Source organism: Lagenorhynchus albirostris, chromosome 20, assembly GCF_949774975.1.
Source record: "Lagenorhynchus albirostris chromosome 20, mLagAlb1.1, whole genome shotgun sequence".
Classification (NCBI taxonomy): Eukaryota; Metazoa; Chordata; class Mammalia; order Artiodactyla; family Delphinidae; genus Lagenorhynchus; species Lagenorhynchus albirostris.
In genome coordinates this window covers 1,326,058-1,342,200 of record NC_083114.1, presented here as the reverse complement: position 1 = coordinate 1,342,200, position 16,143 = coordinate 1,326,058, and the positions used below count along the sequence as shown (strand labels likewise).

General features: G+C 63.1%; 1 protein-coding gene across 8 annotated transcripts; it reads right to left on the bottom strand.

The window, feature by feature from the left end:
* Positions 1–296: 296 nt before the first annotated feature.
* Positions 297–14,817, bottom strand: DRG2 (developmentally regulated GTP binding protein 2). 8 transcript variants are annotated; one of them, XM_060133018.1, is made up of 13 exons: positions 14,634–14,817; positions 11,164–11,324; positions 9,545–9,634; positions 8,886–8,946; positions 7,540–7,630; positions 6,940–7,012; positions 6,732–6,837; positions 5,980–6,077; positions 5,679–5,755; positions 4,570–4,658; positions 3,795–3,853; positions 1,434–1,471; positions 297–1,147 (listed from the first exon to the last, which is right to left on the bottom strand). In XM_060133018.1, the coding sequence occupies exons 1-13, from the start codon at positions 14,695–14,697 to the stop codon at positions 940–942; spliced, it is 1,215 nt and encodes a 404-aa protein (XP_059989001.1). In that variant the 5' UTR covers positions 14,698–14,817; the 3' UTR covers positions 297–939. The 8 variants fall into 8 exon arrangements, with proteins under 8 accessions (XP_059989001.1, XP_059989006.1, XP_059989002.1 ...); XM_060133023.1 differs by having other exon boundaries at positions 297–1,079; XM_060133019.1 differs by having other exon boundaries at positions 6,747–6,837.
* Between the last annotated feature and the right edge of the window lie 1,326 nt (positions 14,818–16,143).

Sequence of the window (16,143 nt, the reverse complement as noted above, 5' to 3'; positions counted from 1 at the left end):
CCAAAGGCTGCAGGGCCAGGAGGAAGTCTTCTCATTGGCTCAGCAGCCTCAGCTGGGGCTCCAATCCCAGCTCTGCGCTCACAAGCCGTGTAGCCGAGGGCAAGTCGCTGCCCCTGGGGCCCAGGCTGCTCGCAAGCCCGCACGGCGCCTCGCATCACTCCTCACAGAGGCCCCCCTGAACCCCAGGCTTGGGCCTGCTTCCCCGAGGCCCAGGATCCGCACACTCACTGCTGCCCCGACCCAACCTGGCAACCGAGTTCAGCAAACTCAACAAAACTGTCCTTAGTGAACAGGCATTGTTTCCACTTTTTATTTCAGGAAGGAGAGCCGAGAGATTTGGGGGTGCAGGGTGGGGTGGTATTTAGAGAAAACGCAGAGCCCAGACTCCAAATCCGCCACCCCAGGTATCTGCACCGGGCTGGGTCCTGGGCTCTGTGCTGGGCAGGGGGTGCCCTGGGAGGGGGTGGCCCTTCTGGACTGGTCAGGCTGTGGAGGGCGTGAGCTGGGCCTTTAAAGCCCCAGATCTCTGGTTTCCATCACGGGGCAGCCCTGGGGTGGGGGGTGGATAGGGGGTTTTATCCTGGGCAGCCCCCTCCCTGAGAACCAGAAAAACCGGCAGGAGCTGAGGGGCCGCCAGGGACCCAAGTAGGCCCACGGCGTCAAGCCAGCCATCTGCACTAGGCCCTAGCTGGGGACAGGTGGGCCGCTTGCTCATTCTGCACTGGAAGGGGCGGGGAGTGGGGGGAGAAGGCGCAGGCCCAGGGACCCAAATAGGACCCCTTCCAGAGTCCAGTCTCATGGGAAACACCGCCAGCCCAGCCCAGCCCCAACCTCGTCCTAAGGCCCCAGCATGCTGTCCACCATCTGCCCATTGAAGAAATTTCTGCAAGCAGCAGACATGAGAGACCCCTTCCTGGGGTGCATTTGTATTTCCCCACTTTAGGCTCTGGTGAGTCCCACTGGGGGCGGGGGCGGGGGCGGGGGCAGGGCCACTACTTCTTCACGATCTGGATGACGTCCTCGTGCTCCATGGTGTGGGTCAGGCCCACCCGTTGCGGGCTGTACTTGGTGCTGGTGCCCTGAGTGGGGAGCGGGACGGGGGACCACATCAGCCTCTGTACCCACCCGGCCGAAGCTGACAGTGTCGCTGGAAGGGGGTGGAGGTGCAGATGGGGGGTCTAGAGTGGGGGTCCCAGCGCCAGCAGACCCCGCAGCCTCTGACAGCAGGACTCCCAGCGGTCCACCCGGCCCGGATCCCGAAGCGGGAGGGCCGTGTCTGGTCTGGGTCAGCATGCAAGCCACACATCCCGCAGAGCAGGACTGACGGACACCCCAGTCCCCATGCGGAAGGACGGAGCTCCTGCCTGACCCTGAGGCTGCCCCGGGCGACCCTGCCCACCTCCCGCCCAAGACTCACCCACACCAGCGCGTACTTGAACTGGCTGGCGAGTGACCGGTGGATGCGGTGGCACTGGGGGACGGGAGAGGGACGGATGGTGAGCCCGGGCTGCGCCCAGAAGCAGCTGGGCCCAGGGCAGGTGCCTTGTGCTCACAGCTGCGCTGGCGCTCCCGCTTCCTGCCTCTATGGGGCCGCGGCCACTGAAGGACCTGGGCCCGCCCACCCACCCTGCTGGAAAGGCAGCCCTGACAGGTGCTCTGGCAGGTGGATGAGGGCTGTCAGGGTCCCCACCGGGCCTGCCTCTCTCACCTCCTGCCGCCCTGACCCGGAACCTCCCACATAACACGTCACCCCCAGCCCAGGATGGCCCACGTCCTGTAGCACTCCCGAGTAGGGACAAAGGTCACAGGAACCCAGCGCTGTTAGGAGGCCTGAAGGGAAGAACTTGGAGGGCAGCCAGCTCTTCCGCCCGAGAATGTGGCCCCCTGGCTGCACGGGCTGGGCGGGCGCGGTGGAGGCGGCCGGGGTGAGGATAGTGCGACGTCGCCTGTCCTCCACGTGCCCACAGCCTCACAGGCCCTGGGCAGAGACCAAACGCCTGAGCCCAGACATCAGGCCTACAGGACCGTTTCCGGGGGGCCATCCTGATCTGGGCCTCCTCTGGGTGACCAAGGATGCGTGGCCACAGCAGAGGACACTGCCGGCAGGGACGAGCACACACACACACCCGTCCCGACACACGCTGTTTTCTAGACCAAAAGACGCAATCTGACGGTCCAGGTCAGCTCTGCCTGCAAATGCGCGTGCCCCTGAACGACAGAACTAGAACTGCCTGACAAGCTCAGGGTCACACGGTTGCAGAGTCGTCCCGGGACCCTGGGAGCCCTCGAGGCAGATGGGGAGGGTGCCCTCCAGTTTGCTGCAGGTCCCATCGTGCCCTGGCATCCCTGACACCAAAGTCAGTAGGCGCTGTTTCCCACTGAGCCTGCTCCACGGCTCTCCCTGGAGACAAGCGTTCCTATGCACTTGTGTCTCTAGCAATGAGGGAGGATGGAAGGCCGCCCAAGGTCACCTTTTTTCTTTTTTAAATTTTTCAGCTGCACCGCACAGCATGTGGGATTCAGTCCCCCGACCAGGGATTGAACCTGCGCCCCCCCTGCAGTGTAAGCGCAGAGTCTTAACCACTGGACCACCAGGGAAGTCCCCTAAGGTCATCCTTTTTAATACTGTTTGTGGATGGGAGGCCCTTGAAGCCCACAGTGCCTCTCGCCCCTGCCGGCCCTGCCAGGTCCTTTCTGCCCCTGGGGCTTATGGCCCGTGATCCTGTGCAGGCAAGGCTCTTGTCAGCTCCACTAGGTGGACTGCAAAGGCCCCGGGGGCTCCGTTACCGCCAGATGAGGTTACCCCTCAACGTTCGTATGTGGGCGCCAGGGTGCAACCCCATGTCTGACTGGCTTCTCTACTTTGGGTCTGTGGTCAGCACCCAGGCAGGCCTGTGTGCACAGCATGGCACCTGTGATAGGTGAGTATCCAGGAGGGGCTGAGGTCCTGCAAGGCAGGCCTCGCTGGGACAAGATCCAGGCTCTGGAACCAAGGCCCCCGCAGGCCCCTCCCCACCTTCTAGCACCTGCCGCCTTCGACCCTGCGACCCTCCGTGCCAGCTGGCAGCCAACGGCCCACAGTCCATGTTCGCTCCTGCCTCGGGCCTTTGCACCTGCCGCCCCACTGCCTGGAAGAGCCTTTTGCTCCTGGCCTCTCCAGCTTTCCTGCCAGGCGTGGCGGAAGCCCCACGTCCTGAGAGGGCCTGAGAGGGCCAGGGCATGTGCCAACGTGCCGCCGCCACCCCCCACTGCACTCCCCTTGGTGTGGGACTGTTTAGCTGCAGGATTGGGTGGCTGGCATCTGTTGACCCCAAAGGACCCCAGTTCCGGCAGGAACCGGGGCTACTCGGCTGGGCACTGATGCTCACTAGCGTGTTGGGTGCACTGAGCCCCCGGGGGTGGAGCTGATGGGGCGTGTGGAGGGGCGGGCTGCGCGGGGGGCTGAGTGGAGGCAAGCATGGGGAGACACGACTGGGAACGCACAACCCAGAATCGTCCTGGGCGGCAGCTCTACTGACCGAACGCCTGAATGGCCCCGAGGACCCCGCAGCCCTGGTGGGACAGGATGGTGACGACCGCTTCCCAGGCGTCTTCCCTGCACCGGGCAGCAAGCCGAGTGCCTTACGCGCTGGGCCCCATTCCACGCCGCCCCCTAACTGCAGCTGGGTGGCAGGACACGCGTCCAAGCACCCGATTGCAACGTGGCGGCTGAGGGCCGGGAAGATGTCAGGCAGGGCCCTGGGCGATGGGCAGAGCTCCCCCCACCCCGGCCTGGACAGGTCTCCTCAACTCACCACGTGCTCCACAGAGGCCCCTTTCCGGAGGATGATGGCGTCCGTGAAGTCCGGCCTCTCTGCACAGACAGGCGGGGCGGGGTGGGAAGTCAGCAGAGTCAGGGCCCACTGCCACGCAGCCCCCCTCCGCAGGAAACGGAGGCCCTTCCAGTCTCCGGCTTTGGCCTGCGCTTCCCCCAGTCCCGGGCACACCCTCGCTAAGAGCCCCGAACAGACTGCTACAGCCTTGACTCAACACAGAAAATCAAACTACACCCCAGTCCAGGGAGCAACCTCCTGCAAACCCATCAGCCACAGAGCCCCGGCCGACGGGACCCGCAGGAGAACCCGGGCTGGACCGGCTCCGGCCGGGCAGCCTCATCTCCCTCTGCAGACATGGCCAAGGTCGACGCAAACTGCCCAAGCTCGGCCGCTAGGCCGTGGGATGTGAGGCGTGTGCACAGGGGCTGGGACATCGGGGAGGCCCCCGTGTGCCCAGTGCCCTAAAGCCTTGACGTAGCGTCTGTCACCGCTTGGGGAGCCACTGCTGGTGGTGTCTATCCCATCCCCACATCCCCCTCAAGGCCAGCAGCCCCAGAACTCGGCATTCTTTGCCACAAGGGCTCAGGCCGAGGCCTCTGACAGGCTGCGGTAGAGGGTGGTGCCGGCTCTGAGATGGGAGAAAGCTGTCGTGTAGAGACTGGCTGGGCTGGGGCTCTGGGCGCCGCGCGCAGACTGGGCGGCCCGGGGGAGGGGGAGGCCCGGCCGCTTCTCGGGCCGTGCGGCCCTGACTCACGGCCTCTCTTCTTGGTGTAGATGCAGGTCAGGGCCAGGTACTCCCAGAGCATCTCCAGCAGATAGTCCAGGTTCAGCTTCATGCCGCAGCTGCCGGGAGGAAGGGGCCGGTCAGAGCATCCAGGGCTCCCGGCACCCAGGCCAGTGCGGCCCAGCTGGCGCCCATGGGGCAGCACAACCGCAGGCCTGACGGCGCTTCAGCTGCCAACACCTCTTGTCACTGTCACGTTCACGCCCAGCACAGCCTGCCGTCTCTCCGGGGCCCTGTGGAGGGCACAGGGCACCTGTGGCAGCTGGGGTGGCCAGAGGCAGAGGATGACAATGCAGAGCCCACCCCCCGAGTGGCCCAGGGCTGCCCGGCAGGGGTTTCAGCAATGCGGTGACCCCTGGCTTGGTCCTTTGCCGCTGTACTGCCCTGAGTGGGGACCCGCCCTCCCCTGCGATGCACGTGAGCAGGTACAGGGGTGGCCTGCAGGGCCCTGAGGACGGGGCCCGGACGCAGCAGCAGGAGGGGAGCCGAGCTGTCCTGTGGGAAGGACACCCGCTCTCTGCTGCTCTTCGTGGCCGCTAGGGACGCCCGGGAAGCAGTCCTGGCGTGGGCCCAGGAGCCCCCTCCTCCTCAGTCCCCAAGGCCCCGCTCCCCAAAAGCCAAGCGCCACCGTGATGCTGCAGAGCACCTGGGTGGAGCTGGGGAGCCAGCAGGGTGGGCACAAAGCCAGGCTGCCTCGACAGCGGGCCCCACAGCCATGGCGAGCCAGAGTGCAGGCGGCTCCCAGGACCCGCCCCCCAGAGAAGCCCCCACCTGAGGGCTTCAGTCCCTTCCCCCCCCCAGCGGAGGGGACAGGAGCCACATCTTCCAGGGCCTCAGGAGCAGCGGGCTACAGCCTGGCTCTCTGGGGGTCTGCAGTTAACTGCGAAGCCGCTAACCACTCTCACTCCCAGACCTTGGTGGATGAAGTCCTTCTGTTTTCTTAACCAGAGCTTACCCCATCACCCACCTGGCCCAGACAGGTTAGGGGGGACTCAGCCACGGTCACCAGCAGCTACCCTGGGGCGCACAGAGGCCTGACAGATGGACTCCCACTCAGAGAGGGCGGCCGCGAGCCTCACCTAATGACCACGCTGTCAGGTTTCCGGGCCAGGCGGTCCACTTCCTCCATTGAGATCTGGTCGATTTTGTTATAAACCTGGGGTTGGAAAGGGGGAGGGGGTGTTGGGGAATGAGAGGAAGAGAGCAGTGTGGCAACAGGGCTCCACCCGCTGACTCAAGGGTGGGGAGAGGCTGAAGGGGCCTGGGGGAGAGGCTGCGCTGGTGCTCTGGGGCAAGCCCGAGGCGCCTGCGGGACGGAAGCAGCCCCTGGGGTGAGGGCTCCCCTCCCACGTGGCTGCCCCGGGGGCTGGTACCACTTACATACAAGCAGGGCATGTACACGCGGTTGCCCATGATCACGTCTATGAACTCGTCCGGGGAGCAGTCTTCTCGGAACAGCACCTCCGCGTTGAAGATCTCTGAGGGGCCAGGGTTAAGGGCAACCTGTGCGCCAGCAGTGCCCCCCCCACCCCCGCTGCCAGCAGGGCCTGAAACAGCCCATCATGAGAGACGCTGCCAAGAGGGACTGTAAGGTTACCTGCTTCCACGGTTTTACAGGCTTTTAACGTTTGGGGAGCTCCCTCACTTTTCTCAGGGAAGCACAACGTGTAAGGGGTTCAATATTTTAAATCTTTGCTGTTACGACAGAAGAAATGACGCCCTTGCCAGGATCGCCAAGGCAGCCAGTTCCAGAGGCCGGAGCACTGGTCCCGCTCCCACTACAACGCAAGCTGCCCCCTGCGGCCGCCCTGCCTCCGCTAAAACCCCCGCCCCCAGCCTGGCCCCCCCCTGCCCCCTGGGGTCGCCCCGAGGCCTCCGCAGCCCAGGAGGCCCTGTCCCTCGCCATCTCGTCTTCCTTCCACACGTGACCGGCCTTGTACCCTGCAAGGAGCCAGGGGTGCACGGCTACGGCCCGGCCAGCCTGAAGCTTGGGGAGCGTGAAGCAAAGGGGACAGAAGTGCCTCGTGTGAGCTGGCCGCAGCTTTCCTGCGGCTTGGATGGAGCTGGGTGATGTGGGCAGTCTGCGTCACCCGGGCCCCCGCTGCCCGAGGGCCACGGCCCCCCTCTCACACCTTCGGGAAGGATGCTGTACTCGTGCAGGATCAGCTGCACCAGCTTCTCTGAGCACTGGGTCAGCGTGACCGTCGAGTTGAAGGAGATGCCGCCTCCTTTCTTGGGCTGGAGGAGAGAGGGAGGGGTGATGCTGACAGAGCGGCAGCCGCAGCCCGCACCGCTCACCCTGCGGCCGCGGCCGGTCCCACCCCCTTGCCGAGGCCTTACCTTGAAGTAGATGTTGGGCTTGTGCTTGTTGAGGCGGATGCCGACCGACCCCAGCTCCTTCTCCAGCAGGGACCTGGTGGAGTCCCCGTGGCCTTCACAGGTGCCCGGGGCAGGCCGTGCGGCCCCCACCCTCCACGGCCGGCCCCCCCGCACCCGCCACCAGCCGCCGAACGTCCCCTCCCAGCAACCAAAGGCGCTGAGGACGAGCCCCAGACCCTCGGGCCAGTCCGAGGGGAGATCGCCTGCTGTGCCCTCAGCCGCAGGCCAGGGCGTGAGCAAGGCTCTGCTGTCTGCGGCCGGGCTCCTGGCAGACGCTGGGCAGCAATGGGGCACCCAGGCCCCCGCAGACAGGAGCCAGAGCCAGGGTGGCACGACACAGCCCCATCCTCCAGACGCAAGCCTCTCGGGGAGGCTGCCCCAGGCCGCCTGCACTGGGTGTAGCCGTGGACAGTCCTGCCACTGCTCCCACATGGCAGAGCGCCAAGCACCCCTGGAACCACCCACCACGAGCTCAGGGACACACGGGCGGTAGCCGCAGTGTCCTGTTCCCCCCGCAGGGCCTTCCCAGGCGTGTCAGCCTGCCCCATCCCAACTGCGGACCTCTGCACCTCTCCCTTGGTGGCGTCCAGCATCATGATGACGACGTCGGCTGTGCGTGCCACGGCGATCACCTGCCGGCCACGGCCCTTCCCTGGTCGGGAGGGCGGAACGTGGTTACACAGTGACATGGGCAGGACCGCGGGACGCCCGCAGCCCATGGCGCAGGCTCCTGCCCCTACAGGCCCGTGCGGTCTGCCGTGCGCCGCCCCCAGGCAGGTACTTCTCCTGAGCCCTGTCTCACTCGTGGAAATGTGTTCTAGGAGCAACCCCGACACCAGCGCCTGGGGAGCAGAGGCGCCCCCCGCTGCCCCCCACCCCCACCCCGCTCCGCGGGCCGGGCTGGGTGATCTTCCACCAGCTGCTCACTCAGCCTGCAGAGCCACACTGGGCAGTCGCTGTTATCTACCTGGTCCAGACACGAGAAAACCGAGGCCTGGCTTAGAAACACTCAACCACTTGCCCAAGACCACAAAGCTACGTGGTTCCAGGATGTGACGAGTCTGCCCCTCCCAGAACGAGGGTTACGGAGAGGAAGCAGCAGAAGGCACAGGGAGGGGCTGTGGAGCCGTCACCAAGGTCAGACCCTGCCATCGGACAGCCAGAGAAGGCAGGCACCAGGCCAAGCTCACAGCCACTTGGGGACTGGGGTCACAGCAGGGGACCCGGTGGTCTCCAGGGGCCTCCTGACTACAGCGGGTGAGCCTCCCCCGTGGGGGCCAGGCCTCCTCCTGCTGGCTGGGATGGCAGGTTCCTGGGGGACCACCATCGCTCCCCACGCCAATCCAAGTAGGCAGGACCTCGCCCTGATGAGGGCGGTGGACACGGGACCCCCAGGAGGAGGCTCCAACTCCAGTCCCGCACTGCACAGGTGCACGGTCGTTTAGGGCAGACGCTCAGCCGTCCGTCCCCACGCTCCTCCCGGCCGTGAGAAGGAAATGATGACACTCGCTCAGTCACAGTGGTGTCAGAGGATTAAGCGAGGAGCTGGCACCTGGCAAGGGAGGGACGACCCCAGCGGGCAGCCACCTGCCACCAAAGCCGAGGGCGTGTCCCATCTCAGAGGACAGGGCTCCGGGGCTAGGGCTCCACTGCCATGCGCCCGTCCCTGGCGGGGTCCACCACACACTGGACATGGGAACCAAAGCTGCCTGGTGAGCCGTGCGACCCTGGGCAAGCCACCCACCTCCTGGGCCTCAGTGCCCTCAGCTCTGAGGCCAGAGTCCCTCGGGAACAGAGCACTGGGCCCGGGGAGGGGCTGTGAGCCCAACCCTCCCGTCAACCGTCCACAGGCGCCCACAGGGGGGCCTGGGCTCCACCCCGCCCCCCCCACCTGCTCCCCCTCCCACCTTGTGCTGCGCCTTCGATGATCCCAGGAAGGTCCAGGAGCTGGATGTTGGCGCCTTTGTACTAGGATGCAGGAAAGGAGGTAAGGCGGGGCCGGCGGGCTGTGAAGGGGCCTCCCGGGCCAAGTGTGAGCCGCGGCCCCACCCCCCCAGCCTGGCGCGGACCATGTCCCGCAAGCCGAGGGGCCGCCTGGAGGGCGGGAGTCTCTATAAGCCCCCGGCAGCCACTGCTGATGGTAACAGCTCTTCACAAGGAAACCACCTCACGGTGGGAGGCCCAAGGCCACAGAACCCCCGTTGCCCAAGGCTCCAAAGCTTCTCAGGGAACAGGAGCCAGCCAGCCACGGGTGACCCGAGCCGGGGCGGCGCAGGGCAGCGGGTCACAGAGGGGCACCGGGGAGAGCTGTGCATGCTGGCAGACTCTCGGAACCAGCCAGGATTGCAGGACGGGCCAGGCGTCTCTGGGGTCCCGGCAGCCCCAGCCCCCAGTGGTGTCCATGCTTGAGGGCAGAGCAGCTCAGCCCAGAGCCTCCCCCGGCACACGACACACACACACACACACACACACACACACACACACGCGCGCACACGCGCACACACGCACGCGCGCGCACGCGCGCGCGCTCACCCTCCCTCCTGGGATCCGGCAAGCCCCGACTTACTTCAATGACCCCAGGGATGCAGGTCAGGGTTGTGAATTCATAGGACGCAGCCTCGCTGGCCGTGGAGGTGATCAGGCTGAGGAAGGTGGACTGGGAGAAAGCAGCTCGTTGCAGCGGGGGTCGTGCCCCGCCTCCAGGAGCCCAGGTGCGACGCGGGGAGACCCCCATCCCCCCGGCTGGGCTGTGATGACAACAGCTGGAAAAGTCACCTCTGGCCCTGCCTGGGGGGTTCAACACCACAGGGCCACCCTGTGCCTGAGGCCTCAGGCCTGCCTCGGGTGGACACAGGGACCTGGTTCCTAAGGGGGTTCCCCCGCTACATTGGGACCCATCCCCAGCTCCACGGAACCTCCAGACCCTCCTGGGCCCATAAAACTTGGAGTAGGTGTCGGTCCCACAGCACACAGCTGCTGCTCCCAGGAGGGCAAGGAGGCAGGGACCCTCCTGCCTGAGAGCGCCGGCGGTGGCGCAGGGCTGCAAGGGAGGGAGGGAGGGGAGCAGGGAAGGATCCGGATGGGACCTCGCGGCCGGCCCACGGCGGGAGTGGGGCCACACCCGGCCGGGACTGAGAGACCCTGCCTTCGGTCCTGCTTCTGCTGGGGACCCGGGACCTCGATCCGGTCCCGACCTTGTGAAGGAGGTGACAAGGCAGGGGGAGGGCAGCAACCACAGTGATGGACGCTGTGGCCCAGAGGCCAGCACAGCCGCGGGCAGTGCCACGAGGCCAGCCCGGCCCGGCCCGGCGCCCCCACCCTAGTCAGCAGGGAGCTGGGGCGCAGCTCGCTCACACGCCCTCAGGCCCTGGAACCCAAACAGGGCTCGTGAGAGATCACAGGCCTCAGGTCACAAAGTCTCTGCCCAGGGGGCCTCTTGGAAACTTGAGGAAACGTAAAAACCTGGTGGGGTAGACAGGTGTGGCCAGCCGGGCGGCCCTGAGAGCCGTGGTTGCCAGAGGCCAACCTGGGGGACACCCCCGAACCTGTCTGGCCCCTGCAGGAGGGCGGCCCGCGCCCTCCTGTGCTCAGAGAGCCCAGATTCCCAACAGGGCCCAGACCCCAAGGGCACAGCTCTCGGTCACTAGAGTGGCTCCTCCCAGCCTGGGCTTCTCACCCAGGAGAGAAGGCCTTGCAGGCTGGAAAGTAAGGTCGAAAGAAAAGGCTAAAACGAGCGAATCCACGGCAACACCCTAGGAGTCAAAGCCTGGCCGTGCTCGCCGGCCGCCCAGGGGTCACACCCGGTCAGTTCAAGGTGCCCCGCCACCCTCGCTCCCCGACGGCCTCCGCCTCAAGGTCCCCTCCTCGGGGCTCTGCTCACACACCTGCTCACAGGGCAGCCGCCCCGCTCCACGTGCCTGCCCTTCCCCTCTCCTCCGCGAGCTCGGGGCTGAGTGGGCAGGGGCAGAACATGCCTGGCACGAGGTGCACACTCAGTGAACATCTGTGCTTGGGGACAAGGCAGAGGCCAGCAGGGCCACTCCTGCTGAAGAGTCCCCACCGGGCCCAGGGAGGCTGGGTCTCCTGCACCCTGGAGCCGGCTCAGAGAGGAGGGAGGGGGCGCGGCCGCGGCAGAGCGGAGACCAGCCACCTTCCTCCCCGAGGCCTGCGGTGCCCATCACTGACCTTACCCACAGAGGGGAAGCCGATCAGCGCCACGCGGGCGTCGCCCGACTTCATGACATCGAAGCCCTCGCCTTTGGATGAGGACGATTTGGAGGGTTCCAGGAGCTGGGCCCGATACTTGGCGAGTTTTGCTTTCAGCAGGCCCAGGTGATACTCGGTGGCTAAAAGACAACACAAGATGGAAGGTGAGTGTCCCGGGTGGGTTGGGAGGGTCCCGTACGCAACCAAATACACGCAGCCGAATGCTGGCCGGGACCCTCAGAGCCAGACAGCAACCGACAGACAGACACGACCCAAGGTCAGTGGTTCTCAGCCAGGGCGGCACCACTCCTGGGGGCATCCTGGAGGGCGTTTTCAGGTGTCGCTGCGATGGTGGTCTTCACGGGCACTTATCAGGCAGGAGCTGGGGAAGCCCGCAGCTCTATAAGTCAGACCAGCAGAGCCAAGAACTGTCCCGTGTTGCAGGGCCACAGAGGGAGCCTGGATCAGGATCTCTGGGGCCCAGAGCCTCACAGGGCGTTTTTACAGCGTTGACAGACACTGACATTCCCAGGAGTGGAACTACTGTGTATGCTGAGGGAAGAGTATGGCATGTTTCGTTTGAAACTTTACCCAGACAGGCTTGCCTGCTTGGGACCCCAGGCTGCCAACAGGGAGGCCTCGTGGAGGGGACGTGAGTCACCCACACGACACACCTGCATCATCTGCACTGTGGCTACCACATGTGCAGCGCTGCAAACACCTCACCGCCTCCTTGTAACTCCACTGTATCTTGGCTGTGCCCCTACATTCACTTATGGAAATAAACCCTATTTTAATTATAAATTACTTTCCTTTTTCTCCTCCTTGATATCGATTTTTTCCAAATTCTCATGTACGTAAGTTACACTACTGATGGGGAGCGGCACTGCAGCAGAGGGAGGGTACAGGACCTCAGCTACGTGTCATGTTGCTGTGGTCAGGTGACCGGCCTGGCCACTTCCCGTCTCCACCACTGTCCCTCTCATTGGCACAGTCCAGCCGCCCATTCTCGCCTCAGGACCTTTGCACTTGCTACCCCATTTCAACCTCATCTTCCCAAGGCTGACTCCTTCTCAGCTCCATGTCACCTCTTCAGAGAGGCCTCCCCTGCCCAGTCATGCAGAGGCAATGTCACGCGGAGCTTAAGGGCCTGTGTTGGAATTCCATCCTGAAATTACGGGCCATTTTACTTTGGAAAAGTTCCTTAACCTCCTCGTGCATCAGTTTCTTAATCTGCAAAATAGGGATGTTAGCAGCGATAACTACTTCTGCAGATTTCTGTAATTAAAGAAAGCTCTGCGAACGATGACCAGCACATGGTAAGCTCTCAATACAAGTCAGTTATTATTACTGTCTGCAGTAACCCCCACCCCATGCCAGGCCCCTCGCTGGTCCCATTTGTCTTCATGGCTTCTCAGCACCATTTGAAACTAGAGCCGACCCCGGAATAACACGGGTTTCAACTGCACGGGCCCACTTATACGGGAATTTTTTTCAGTGATGTCACAGTGCCACATGGTCTGCGGTGGACGGAATCTGTGGATGCGGAACCGTGGACATGGAGGGCCGACTATCGGATGCGGCATTCTAAGATCGTGGGGTCTGCGGTGGGTCCCGGAACCAGTGCCCCCCTCCCCCATGCCGAGGGACGACTGAATCTTGTTTCTTTGCTTCCCTCCCTCCAGAAGGGCAGGATCCCCAGCTTCCGGTGTGGTGCTCAGGAAGTGTTTTGGCAACTGAATGAGTGAATTGAGGGCAGTGAGAAGTGGTCAAGGACAGGCTCAGCAAGTCGGGTTCACGTGGTCCTTTCTGTCACCCCGGCGCATGAGACCCTGAGCATCTCTGAAGGGAAGGACTAGGTCTTGATCCCTTCATCACCTTTACGTCCCCTCCTGGACCACTGCCCAAGCGGCAGCATCTCAAGCCTCCCTGCTACCTTCCTTGAGCCCCATGGGTGATGCTCTGCAGGGCAGCCAGGGGGAGCTTTTAAAACAGAAGTCTCTGCTGCTTAACACCCTCCACTAGCTTCCACTGCCCTTAGAACACAACCTGGACTCTTTCGCATGACCTACAAGGCCTACACGACTGGCCCACTCCTTTCCCATCCTGCACTCCAGCCCCAGACCTTCAGCTCCTTCAACAAGCCAAGTTCATTCCTGCCTCAGGTCCTCTGCACCAGCTGTTTCATCTGCCAGGAACAGTCTCCCCCCAGGTCTTTGCATGGCTGGTTCCTTCTTCTCATTCTGGTCTCAGCTCAAACGTCCCCACCTCATGGTGGTGTTCTCTGATCATGCCACCTAAGTAGCCCCAGCCCTTACCCCGACACGCTTGCGACATCACCCTAGTTTGTCTCCACAGCGTTTATTATTGGCTGAAATTATCCTGTGTATTCAGCTACCAGTTTACAGATGGTCCACTGGAAGGTCAGCTCCATGCGGGCAAGGACGTGCCAGCCGTTCACTGCTTTAACCACAGTGCCTGGCACCTAGTAAGGGTTCCGCGAGTATTTACAGAATGAGAGTGAAGGCAGCCCCCCAACTTCACAGCCAAGGGACGACAGACACTGAGACCAACCACAGGCTTGCTTCCTGCTCCTGCAATCCCACAGCAGGGCTGGTCAGGCACTGGGCCTCGCCCACCACAGCCAACCACATCTCCCACTACTCCAGACCCTCCTTCTCATCTAGACTCTCCTCCTCCCTCTCCCATGAACACGCCGTGCTCACCTCAGCTCCCGTGTCTTTGCCTCAGCAGTGCCCCTCTCCTGGAATCGCCCCCCCAACCAGCTCAAGTCCCGCCTCCTCCTGGAAGCCTCTTTGGGTGTCACCGGTCTCCTCTCCTCACTGCTCCTCTCCTCTGAGCTCCCGCCGCCCTTACAGTCTGTGCCCAGATTTGATGCTTCAAGCGCTACCTATGCTGCGGGATCCACTTTAATACCGGATGCTCACACGCGTCCAGTGCTTTGCAAACGGAATCCGGTTTAACTTAGCTGTGAGCTAAGAGGGCGCACGGGGTTATAACCCTCATTTGCAGAGGGGGACACAGGTTCCAAGAGGTGAGGTGACTTCCCGAGCTTTCACAGCAGGTACGAGGTGGAGCCGGGGTCCACACCCAGGTCCGCCAGACTCAAGTCCTGACTGACTCCACTCCACCGAGGGGCTCCGGGCAGCTGGCGAGGCTGTACCTGTGTGTGTGTGTGGGGGGTCTCCTCCTGGACTTCCGCCCACAAAGGAGCAGAGCGCCAATCCACCAGGCCCGACCGCCAGGAGACCCGGCTTCGAACCCCGACCCCGCCTCTCCGGGTCGGATGCTTGCTCCGTATGCTGGGGTTCTCTACTCGGCCCCCTGGTCGGGCCCTGATCCGCACCCTTGGGATCCCGCCCGGCTCCTCCGGCTCCGGCAGCCCCCCGCCCCGCCCGCCGCAGACGCCCCGCCGGGCCGGCCCTCACCCTTGTTCTTCTGCGTGCGGGCGATCTCCTTCTCGATCTCGGAGATCTTCTCCAGGATCCCCATGGCGGCGGCTGAACCAGGCGCACAGGCGAGACAGACTGCAGCGGCTCCGCGAACTCCGGCCCGTCGGCGGCTGCAGATCAGCGTGCGCCGGAAGCCTACCGAGAACGGCGTCCGCGTGCGCCCGGAGCACCTGGATGCAGACTCCGGGCGGGCGACGTCGAGCGCAGTGCCAGATGCTATTGGTTCCGCCCGCTAGGCCGGCGGGGCTGGAGAGGGGTGGGGGATGGGCCGGGCCGGGGCGTGGCCAGGCCGGCGGGGGCGAGGCCAGGCGAAGATGTGCAGGAGCGGGGCGTGGGAGACCCAAAGGGACCGTCCCGCGGTGGACTCCGCACTGCGGGTCCCAGCGCAGCCGACTTCGCTGGTGTAAAGAAAAGGCGCTGAGCTGAAAGTCTGGTGGCTTATTTTGTATCGAGGTTAAATATGGGTCCCCAACCTAGCCTTACTACCCTGCCAACAGATGCCTCCTGATAGGACGCAGTATAGACAGCATCTGTTATGCGGAATTCTTGCCAAAATATACTGTGTCTGAATTTACACCCGAGGAAACATCAGACAAATCTAGAAAGTGGTACATTTTATGGGACAAGTGGCCTGTTTTCAAAATTGTCAATGATGTAGGTGGAGGGGCTGGCGGTGGGGAAAGGATTGTTCTAGATTAAGAGATGTTAAATATAATGTGTGGACCTTGCCTGGATTCCGGTTGAATTTTTTTTTTTACATATTTATTTATTTTTGGCTGTGTTGGGTCTTCGTTGCTGCGTGCGGGCTTTCTCTAGTTGTGGAGAGCTGGCTTCTCATTGCGGTGGCTTCTCTTGTTGCATAGCACGGGCTCTAGGCGCGCAGGCTTCAGTAGTTGTGGCACGTGGGCTCAGTAGTTGTGCCTCGTGGGCTCTAGAGCATAGGCTCAGTAGTTGTGGCGCACGGGCTTAGTTGCTCCGTGGCATGTGGGCTCTTCCCGGACCAGGGCTCGAACCCATGTCCCCTGCATTGGCAGGCGGATTCTTAACCACTGCGCCACCAGGGAAGTCCCGTCCGGGTGAAAATTTAAAAAGCAGTTATGAGAAGACATTCTTAGGACAATTGGGAAAAATCTGACTTTGGATAGAATATTAGATATTACAGAGTTATTGCTAATTTTCTTGGGTGTAATTATGTAGGAGATTTTCTTTATTCTTAGCAGATGCACGTGGTGGTGCTCAGGTGTTGTCTTTGTCTGCTCAGGCTTCCATAACAAAATACCGCTCACTTAAACAAAAGAATTTAATTTGCTCACAGTCTGGAGGCTGCAAGTCCCACATCAGGGTGCCAGAATGGTTGGGTTCTGGTGCAAGTCCCATTCCTGCCTTACAGACCACCGCCTTCTTGCCACGTCCTTACGTGGCCTTTCCTCGGGAAGTGTGCGCAGTGGGAAAGAGAGACAGAGAGAGAACTCGCTGGTGATTCTTC